The sequence below is a fragment of the Prosopis cineraria genome, unplaced genomic scaffold, assembly GCF_029017545.1.
Source record: "Prosopis cineraria cultivar Desert tree isolate PC_DT_omini unplaced genomic scaffold, ASM2901754v1 PC3, whole genome shotgun sequence".
In the NCBI taxonomy this organism is placed as follows: domain Eukaryota; kingdom Viridiplantae; phylum Streptophyta; class Magnoliopsida; order Fabales; family Fabaceae; genus Prosopis; species Prosopis cineraria.
The window spans coordinates 6,045,523-6,057,050 of record NW_026555334.1 but is presented as its reverse complement, the minus strand read 5'-3'; the positions used below and the strand labels follow the sequence as shown (position 1 = coordinate 6,057,050).

General features: G+C 29.4%; 1 protein-coding gene across 1 annotated transcript; it reads right to left on the bottom strand.

Annotated features, from left to right (window-relative positions):
* Positions 1-1,512: 1,512 nt before the first annotated feature.
* Positions 1,513-8,305, bottom strand: LOC129305214 (WAT1-related protein At1g25270-like). The gene is made up of 7 exons (XM_054945201.1): positions 8,002-8,305; positions 6,875-6,937; positions 4,351-4,467; positions 3,512-3,767; positions 3,220-3,378; positions 2,958-3,109; positions 1,513-2,219 (listed from the first exon to the last, which is right to left on the bottom strand). The coding sequence occupies exons 1-7, from the start codon at positions 8,211-8,213 to the stop codon at positions 1,910-1,912; spliced, it is 1,269 nt and encodes a 422-aa protein (XP_054801176.1). The 5' UTR covers positions 8,214-8,305; the 3' UTR covers positions 1,513-1,909.
* Positions 8,306-11,528: the final 3,223 nt, after the last annotated feature.

Here is an 11,528-nt window from a genome sequence, read left to right as displayed (position 1 = left end):
CTCAACGTGGGACTTTTTAATATATTCTAATGTATCCTTCTAAGCCAATATGGTTTTTGGCATTTCAAATGATGATAGTGTTGTTAGGCTGTTCCTGTTATTATCACTATTATAATATTTCTTTGTAAAAAGTTATTATTATCTTGCAATCGAAGTTTAATTTTTAATATTTTTCAATTTTTTAACTTAGTTACAATTTTCAATTATTTTGTAGTCTTTCCCCTCCCTTTCGGTGTAAGTTTAAACAGAAATTAATGCATTGTATTTTTTTTGTGTGAAAATAATGCATTGTATTATATACTGGGTTTATATATACACAAAATTAGACAAAAAAAACAACTATTAATGGCGCATGTTTTTGTGTTGAAAATGAACAATTTAATTATAGTTGTATACCAAGAGTTAATTCATGTCTATTCAACTAATGTTGGTTATTCAAACGAATTCAATCCGGTAAGTATAGGCTGACAGAATCGCTAAACCATAAAGATTTTATAGATAATGTAATTGTAATTAAGTGATTTATTTATTCTCCTATTTTTTAGTTTAAATATATTACTTAAAATTTACAGTTTAAATGTTATTTTTATTTTCTTAAAACAATAAAAAAATTAAAAAAAATTAATCATTCGCTCATTCACCCTATAAAATCTTCAGAACGTCGATTTGTTTGAGATGTTGCCACATCAAAATTTGTATGGAAATTAACCATGAACAAAAACAGCGAACAATATTTAATTAATATACAAACATACATATTCTATATATTAGGAATGGAAAAAAAGTTAAAAAGTGAAATTTGAGAAAAGGAAGTCATTTTAGCTAAGGTCCACTTATCTGCCAAAATTCCAAAATATATTCCCCTTTTCAAAGAGGCCTAACAACTAAGAAGACAGAAAAAATCAAACGTATCATCTCTTTTATTTTAAACATATGGTACAACTACAACCCAACTATATTACAAGTTAAATTTATCATATTTCGAAGAAAAATTCTTCCATAATGTCCTTTTCATTTCTTTTTGCTTTTTATTTGGAAATGTTTTCCCTGGATTAAATAGACAAAACTACTTTTAAAAAGGAAGCATTTTATATTATAAAAAAGAGGCCTCACCTTTGTCACTCTAATCGGTACTTGGACACTTCACTTCCCTTTTTTTTTTTTGGCCACTTCACTTTTATTCCTCAACTTTTCCAAATAAATAGTATTTTATTTTTCTTCTTGAAATTAAAGATAGACAAGTTAAATAGTATTCTCTTTAATTCTCATAAATAATAATTCATATATTTCCTACAAAATTTAAAAAAAAATCCAAAAGCTAAACTAATTTTGAAGAGTCTAAACTTTATTATTTTTATTAAATTTTAATTTCCTTTAAATTTTATAAGAAATTACAACAATATTTTGACTATCACCTTAAAAAATAATTTAAATTGAAAATATATAAATAAGATTTGGACTACTTAAATCAAATAATGGTGAAGAAAAAAAAAATAACAAGAAGACTATCTAAATCAATTCTATACCACTTGCACAAAAAGTGTACATGTGTGGAATCCAGATACCATCATCAGACAATAAGTATATAATTGATCCAAGAAAACTAACTAAACATATATAACATGACCATATCTTTCATGTCACAATTGGAAAATATGCTCTACTGATTGAGCTTTTAAACAAATAAAATATATAAAACAAAATAAACTAAGCGAAAAAAAAAAAAACAAGAAGAAGAAGAAGAAGAAGCAAAAAGCATCTATCTATGGCACCATCGCCCTGCTTTTCCTCTAAACCACGAAAACTGCTGATAACAAGTGTTGGAGCTTCTAGAAATGGATGGCACTAGCCAAATAAATCTTCTAATATATATACATATATATAGAAGAACTGAATATTTATAAAAATTTTAGCTATTTCTTGATATTGCTTCTTCCTTTTTTTCTTCATCCTCTGATCTCTGCCTTTTGTTCTGATTATCCTTCATTTCTTCATTTGCATTTTCATTTGCATTTTCTGATGAATGGTCACTATCTCTAACAAGTTCAATATCATTATTATTGTTGTTGTGAGGGATATGTTTATCTTCTGTGGGAGATCTCACTATAATTTCATGGAGGCTCTGGGATGGAACAAGTTGATTCATCTTCTTCATTTCTTTGCGTTTTCCCCATAGAACCACATATAATCCACATATTATCAACATCCCTCCAATTACGCTGCAAATTTGTGGTGCCAAGTCATAAATCATAAAGTAACTTGCATATGACATAAAAATATAATGTGCATGATGTCTGCTTATGGTCAAACATGAGTACATATGTATGCACATGGGTACACAACCATGCATGCATAAGGCGCTTTCTTATATGTGAGAGATTGCAGGATCGATCCTACCTATAAGTTCAGGCTTTAGTGTTTGCCCTTGTAATTTGAAAAAAGAAAAAGAAAAAAAAAAACTTTGTGTGTGGGAGTGTGTGTAATTGATTTAAAAATGAAAGTACATATACTAAAAAGTTGTGCTCAATGGCCCGGGGGGGGGGGAGCCATAGATAATATACATTTTCGGTCCCATAAAACTTATGCAAATTTTATACTCGCTATGTTTCATTATATTTTTCATTTAAGCGATTCAATAAATATGTAAAAATATGACATATTTTACTAAATTTGCCCCTTGTTTATCCCAGACTTTAATACTTCTAAAAGCATGCAAGGAGAGATAGAATATTGCTCTAAGGGTAAAACATGTAAAATATCATTAAATGTTGCTTTGGACGTCTAACATAACATTGATAATTTTAAAAATTTCCCCCTAAAACGACAAATATAATGAAACAGAGAGAGTACTGTATATCAAATTTTTTATCCTTGATAGTTATATCTTGACGCAAATTCACAAAATTTATGTATTTGTGTGTAGTTGCATGCATACTGTGAAGGGCAAATATATTTACCTTCCAAGATGTAGCTTCTCATCCAACATGAAACAACCAGCAATGGCCACAAAGACAAGCAAAAGGGGGTTGAAAGCAGAAACATAAAGAGGGCCTCTCATATGCATACACCATGCCATCACCACCACCATTACTCCAGACACAATTATTCCCTATTTTCATAATTAATAATTATTAATTATTAAAGTTCACATGATTAACAAAAATTGATTAATTCCCAAAAAAATTCTCATATTAACATGAACAATATATAACAACATACCGAATAGGCTGCAGTAAGAAGCCTAACATTCAAACCCAGCTTCCATTGAATCATATCCCTCTCAAGACAGAGAGCAAAAGCAATAGATATGATTGCCCCCGTCACACTCATCAAAGCTGTGCTTGAGTAATGACATGGGTAATTCTTGCTCATCTTTGTCTATATTGAAATAACCCCAAGAAAAAAATGTAGTGTGTGAAATGACAAACAACAAGTAAAAGAAGTAAAACAATCTTATATAGATAGTAGATCAATGTTATTATTTATAGCAACCATCAATTTAGAGAAGGACCTGGATGATGAGCCACAAAGAGTAACTAAAGTTGCTTCCCATAGCACAGAGAGCACCTAAGAGGGTGTTGCCGCCAAAGGAAGACTGTGGTGATGCCATGTGTCCATTACGATGATGCATGAGGGTGATATGGAAGGAGCCTGTGTGTATTTCTAAGCCTTTGAAAAATGTCAGAATCATAGCCCCACTTATTCCTGTTATTGTTCCAATGATCTTGGCTTTTCCTGATGCTGTTCTTAAATTTAAACTCTCCAAGCTGTTCATGATTAGACTTCAAGAAATAAGTCATATCTTTCATGATTTGCAAATTTTGGATGTTAATTTGTAGTGATATTATTGTATAGAAATATAATTTTCCATCAAAGTTTATATTTATATATGTAAAGGAATAATATAACTTTTACTCTTTAATTTTTGTTTTCAATTTTCGATTAGTCCTTAAACTATAATTAAGTCCAACTCAATTCCTAACTTCTTGTAGTTTATTGATTTAAGAAATGACAAAGTTTAGAATTGAATTGATAATAGAGGAAAAGTTTTGGATCAAAAGTTACATGTTCTCCTTGAAAAAAGTTGAAGAAAAGTTCGTTGGATTAGAAAAGAAAAGGTTTAAGCAAAGAAGCATAAAAGAAGAAACTTTTGTCGAGGAGATGAACTTGGAAATGTGTTCAATGTTAACAAGACAAATCATGCATCACTAAACCTAACAAGTTGATTATATTGTTTATGAGAAAAGAACATAAGAGAAAAAGGATAATTGAAACTAAGAATATAAGAAAGAAAAGAAAGTGATTAAAGAAAAATGAAAGAAAGAAACTTATAGGTATAAGGAAACTCACCGGAAGGAGACAGCCATTATAAAGGTGATGGCTGGAATAAGATTGGCCATCGCTGAAACAAATGTTGCTGATGTTAAAGCCAATGCTTCCAAGTATAAGTTTTGTGCCACTGATCCTCTACATTTATAATAATGTATATATGCATCACAATATTAGTTACTTTATTTAATTTATTTGTTACTAAAATAATATCAAAACAACTATGTCAACAACAAAAAAAGAACCTAAAAGGAAAACAGGAAAATATTTTTTCTAATTCTATTTATAAGTCTCTTCTAACTTATTTTAACAGAATAAAAAAAATTAAAACTTATTAATTTTATCTAAAAATTTAATTAATTTTAATTTTATTATTATTAAATATGCATACTTTAATTACATAGTCTCTCTTATCTCACCAACATTTAATGGAAGAGGAAAAATTTATGATATACCTTGTAATTAGGACTAAATAATTGATAATAAATAAGACTGGACGTAGTAATTGATAATAAAAGATTAAAATTTTTTAATAGATTAATATGTTAATCATACTTAAAAAAATAAAGCCGTTCTAAACTAGTCATGGTCAAATTCCTGTTACATAGATATTTTTTCTTTGGCCAACCTGTTACATAGATATTCAAACTAATAAAATTTCATCATTGTATTTGCTATTAGAGTTTGAGCTTGAAGATTCCCATCTTAACATATAGTAAGAAATTAGATAACTATTTTTAAAATATTAATTAATGAATAAAAATTAAATTTGTAGAATTTTCATAAAAGCATACAAAGTTTTCCTGAGATATAACTTTTGAACTGCAAACAGAAACTATTGATACACACTTTTTCGATAGTTTATTAAAATTATACATAGCTCGATTATAGATTTAAATTGCATCAACTTTATTTACACAGACAATAACCTTCCCTAAAATATAGAACAATATTTGTGTGATTTGAAAGAAATTATGGGATTGTGTAATTTGAAAATAGAAAGTTGATTTATGTAACTTATATGAAAAATCAGGGAAAGTCCAGGTAATTATATTATTTTAAAAGGAGGTCTAAGTTATAAAAATATTATAGGACTCCATAATGTCAATAAAATTCAAGGAAAATTGCTGTAATTTTAATTAGCTAGTAATAGTGCATAATTCGTTGACGGTGATTGTAATGCTTGTGTTACTTGTCACTTAAACATAAAAGCAGTAAAACAGGGCCTGACAAGTTCTTTCAGAAATAAGTCTCCTAAATACACAACCGATTGGACTTGAGTGGGAAAAATAGTAAACTAAAATATCTACTACATCACTAATATATGGAAACAGTAAAACACGGCCTTAAAAGTAGTATTTATAGAAATAAGTATCCTAAATACACAGCCACTTGCACTTGTCACTTGAATGGGAAAAAGGTATTGCTAAAATAATACACACACACTTTTTTTTTTTAAATAAAAACTATAAGTTCTTTAACTGGTGGGTGACAGAGAAGCAATATGAAATGAAGAACTTGAGGTCTACAAAAGACTTCAGATTTCACGTAAAGTTACAAACGGAAGGTGGAGAAAGAGTCACGCTTCCATACGATTCTATTTGCACTGCATGCCTTGCAGATACTTATTAGCTTTGCATTTAATTCCCACTAAAATTGCCATTTCCCAACAAAGAAACATCAGTATTAATTATTGGACTAACCTATGACTCTCAATTCTCTCAAGTGTCTGCTACAAATTTATAAAAAGGAGGAAATAACGACAGCTCACTAATCAATTAATTAAAGGTGTCTTCTAAGGGAGCTTTTTTAATTTCTTTAAGATTTTTAGTTTAAGTCGTATATAGAGGAGGTTTTCCATCATGACTCATTCTAATAAGAGTTTTGATAATAGTTTTGACTAAGAGGTTAGGTTTCTCTATTAGAAGGCTGAACGTATTTATTTTAATCATATTTATAAGGTATTTTAATTATTATTATGTTCATCTTTATTCTCGAGCCCCTATTAAATGCTAGAAAGGTTATTAGATGTTACAAAATTTTATTTTTAAAGTATGTATAAATTTAATAAGGGTAAAGTTGTAAACTTGTTGAATTTTTAAACAGATTTAATGAGGTTTAAATTTTTTTTGATTTTGATGAAATGCACGCTGAAGCTTGGAAGTGATGACATAAATAAGTTTATCTTAATTAAGGCTGAATCCAATGCCACATGGCCGTACTCCTTTTGAGGGAAAGAATTCCAATTGAGGCATGGTTGAATATTAAAAATGGGCACATCTCTCTGCGGATGTTCAAAAATTGGTTTGCTATATTATAAAAAATTAGCCCATTGTATATTTTAAATACATATGGATATATAGGACCATTTTACCTATCTAAAAAGAATCCCAATATATGTAAATTCGACCAATTTTCCTCTTTAAATATTGAACCTTTTACTTGTTGTCATTGAAAAGAAATCATTATGATGAACAGAAAAGCGCACACACAAAGTATATGGTTATAACTATTAATTATTAGTTAAACATGAGTTGATACTTACCCAAACAAACCACAAAGAAATGCTTGAAACAGTATCTTCCAGGTCATCTTTGGTCTCTTCTTCCTGCAAATAGCTTACCTTTAGTCAGTTAATGAAAAAGAAGCACAAATTATTATTCCTTTATTTCTTTCTTGAGCATATATGTGCACTATCACCAACGAGCCTTTTAAAATCTGTTTGAAATTGTTTTTATTTTATTATTATAAAAATTGATGTTTTATAAAACATGTTCTGAAAACAAAACAAAAAATAAAAATAAGTATTTTTTTATTTTTCTCTTATTAGAACACTTTTTTTCATTTTTCTATTTGCCAAAACATCATATTGTTCTTTTGTTTTCCAAAATTTTTTTCGAAAACATATTACTAAATAGATTTTTTTTTTTTGTTTTGGAAAACAAAAAATTATTTTTAGAATAGGTGGTCAAACATGTCCTTAATTTTCTTAAATTTTTTTCTCTAGCTTTTATCAACTATTATTGCTATTGCTTTGTGAATATTCTCAAACAGTGATGAAATGACTTGCAGATATATTCCCTCCTCACAACATTGTCAAATATCTTTCCATTACCACCTCAAAAGTTTTGAAATGCAAACAGTCCCATTTGACTTTTAATAAATTTATAACTCCATATTGCATGCATGGTTTAAATATTCATCTCTGTGCATAAAACCTAGATGAACATATGAGAAGATAATTGATCATGATGTTAAAAATCAAGTGTGAATTTATATATATACTCTCTTTGTTTTTATATATAAGGTATTTTTTAGAAATTTATTTTGTTCCTAAATATAAAGGGTGGCAATGATATTATTGAGTAATTAGACAATTTTGCCCTTATCTTAAAAATAAAATAAATCATTAATTGCATTTTTTTTACCACTATCATGATATATTGTTAGGAGTAAAATTAAAAAATTATTTGTTAGTTTAATTAAATAACAAACCTTTATTTGTATGCAGGATTTGGTTAAAACTATCTTATATGTAGTAAGGGAGGGAGTGTATATATATAAAGCACACAGATTCCAAGACTAAACACTGACATAAACATTGGATTAGGAGCATACATATACACCAAAATATAAATTAAAACTATTGTCAGATGATAACGCGAAACTGACCTTTCGAGAATGAGAGCGAGAGGAGCAATGAAAACGGTGGCGAAGATAAAGCGATAGGCAACGACGACTCGAAGGTTCATGCCGTCGTTGACGGCGAGCTTGTACAGTACATTGACTCCGGCGAACGCTATCTGAACTACCACCATTAACATGGCCGGCTTCAACCCATGCACCGCATTACAGACATCTGCTATCTTCATCGACGCCGTCATCACAACCACCACAACAGGCAGCGCCACCGGCTTCTTGGGGGAAGACTTAGATAGGGTTGAGAACAATATAGAGAGTGAGAGAGAGAGAGTTAATGGGGTGTCTGCAGGTGAGGTGAGAAGGAAGGTGAAGAGGGTATTTATGGAGAAATGGCGTGGCTTAGCGCGTGACGTCATCGTTTGCGTATGTGAGAAAGTGCACTGCAAACGGCTCACCGTTGCCCCAATGACCAGCATGACCGCTTGACACGTGCCATTTGGTCTCTACTAACTTCTTCCCCTGTGACTCTGTTACTTTCTCCAACATGGCTTTCCCCTTCATCCTCATCATATTTTTTTTATATTAAATTATGCAAAATTTTCTAATTTATTCCAACATTATACTAGTATTATTTCATTTTATTATTGTTTTTTATAATTATATATGAATTTTAATCAGTTAAATGACTTTTATATTTTGCTTGCTAAAGAAGAGAAATTAAAGTGATGGAAGATAAAAGTATGGGGGAAAAAAATAAGGGAAAAACTATATTCTTTTACTCACGCTTGGATAAGGAAAGAAATTAAAGTTGGAAAGAAGAGAGAGTTGGAGGAAAAATAATATGTGGGACCCATGTTTTTCATCCAAGTTTTCCCTACAAAAAGTATGATTTTAAGGAGAGAAATCTCCTTCCAAATGCTCCTTCCGTTTTTATTTATAAAAAAATTATTAATTTTTACTTATTTTTTAATAAATATTTATTGTAAACTTCTTAAATTATTCCTTATAATTTTATTATTCATAGTCATAAAAAATAATTAATGAAGACTTGATTAGCATAAAGATATTAAAGTTTAATTCTTTTATTTTTAGACTCAATTAATATAATTAACTGATTTTTTTAACTGTGTGATGTAATTTTTTTTTTTACAGATAGAAACGGATGGGCATGCCCATCGTTTTTTTCATTTTCGTGACCTATCTCCTTCCATTTTTGCCTGACTTTCCCTTCATTTTAGTGAGATTAATAATCAACATGTGTTTCTAGGTTCTCAAATGCAAATTTTTCTTATCAATTTCAGCTTCACACTGCAGCATTTTATATCTTTCAGAAAGAGCACTACTTTATATGTTTGACTGCATTTTAAAATTTTTAGACCATTTTATATTTAATAATTTTAAAAATAAATTTAAAATTGGATAAAAAATTTTCAATTATATTTTATTCAATTAGAATTCGTAACGGACATTATATAAAAATATGATAAAATATTGTTAACATGAAATTAACCTTTTTTCCCTCATCCCATTTTCTCTTGTTTAGTCAAAGTATAAGGTGAGAAAATCACATTCCTATATTTTTCTCTTATTTCCATTTTCTTTGCTCCCTAATTTCTCTTATCAGCCAAGCACAGTGATTTAAAATTCTAAATCTTGAGGTACATCAAATGGTTAAGACTTTTTTAATTTAACAAATTACACAAATTTTTCGATATTTCTAAAATAGATATAATCTTTTCCTGAAAGAGAACAAATTATATAAATTATATGGATCTCTTTTGAAATTGTAAATTTATTCCTTCTTTTCTAAGATAATTTTTTGGGCGCGCGCGCTTGCGCTTGTATTAAATTTAAATATAGAGAATGCCAATAAAAATTCAGCTAATTTTCAGTACTCCGAGGGATATTTGCTTAAAATTAAATGTCAATAGATCAGAGTCTTATGCCTCACCCCAAAAAAAAAAAAAACAGGGAGAGATAAAGTTTGGGTAATTCTGTTTTATGATTGTTTTGTGCAAATGTTGAGAGCAAAAAACCCAAAAAAAAAAGGTCTATCATTTTGCGCTCTAAATATACGTTATCCAATCAAAATTGCAATATATGTTGGCTCCAGATTTAATTGAACTTCTGGATTAATTGAAAACTAATTCTTTTTTAGAAGATCTCTCTCTCTCTCTCTCTCTATATATATATATATATATATATAATTGGCTCGCCGCCTCCACCGTATGTTGCCTGCAGACACAAGTCAAAAGTATGCCAAAACATGCCCCCCACACACACGCGGCTATTTTAATTAATGCCCTAAAGTGTGGATTTTTGCTTGCAAGATAAATACAAACACACACACATCATGACCCATTTTCATGTGTGTTGCATCACATCATTTTGTAAGTATTCTTTTAACCACTAGGACACAACTTCTTTTGAGGTTATAAATCCTTGACATCACATAAGCCCCCAACACACACACCCCCTACACACACATTTATGTATAGATGTATACTTCTTCTAATCCTTAATTAATATAATTCAAATTAACCCAACTTTGTGCTATTATTATTTAGAAATGACAGTTATATTCCTAAAATTGTTGTCTAAGAATTCAAATCATAATAAATAAAGGTAAAATTAAAAAATAATTAATTACTCCTTTTTTTCTTATATTACGGGAAAAAAATTTAAAATTTACCTTATATCAAGAGTGGAGGCAGCATATTGAATTTAAGAAGAATAAGAAGAAGCAAATGCCATTTTGGATATTATGTACTCTGTAGTTTATTTGGTTCAAGTCCAAGAAAAACACACCATCTTCTCAAAAAAGATGGTGCAAAAAATCAAAAGCCTTCAAGGTTTAGTGGAGTCTCGGATCATCCAAAATATAACATGGCCATCACTTTTGAAGGTTTCTTCATATAGCTAGCTACTTTTGTTTTCTAAGGAACAAGATTTTTTTTTTGTTGGCCAATAAGGGAATAAGATATTGAATTGAAGATTGTGGCACACTTTCTTGCTTGCTTGTTTTATTTTTTGGGCCAGCAATTGTGGCACACTTTCACAAAAACAGAAATGTTATAGAATATATATGTACATATGTGTGTTTAATTTCCCAGGGACAATGAATTGATCTGGAAGAAAAAGGTGATTTTATAGTTGCATCCCTACTTGATTAATTATAGAAAATTTTTTGTCATGACATATACATTTTCTTAGTTTATCTCTAGGTAAAAAAATGTCATGAAAAAAGATATAGAAAGAGAAGAACTGTAATGAAAGGAGAGGGAAATGTTGGTATTTAGGAAAAAGAATATAAACGTGAGAAAATGAACAAAAAATTTAACGACATATAAGGCCTAGTTAAAAATTGAATAAAATTAGATAGACTAAATTAACATATTTATAGTTTTTGTTCTGAAAAAAAAAAAATCATCATCATCATTATCACTCCATTATCTGGTATGGTGAGAAACTTGGGGACATTACTATCAACAGCCTAGACTAATCTGAACTATTACTGTGGGACTGTTACAGGATAAGTTATTTCATTTCGACCAGCT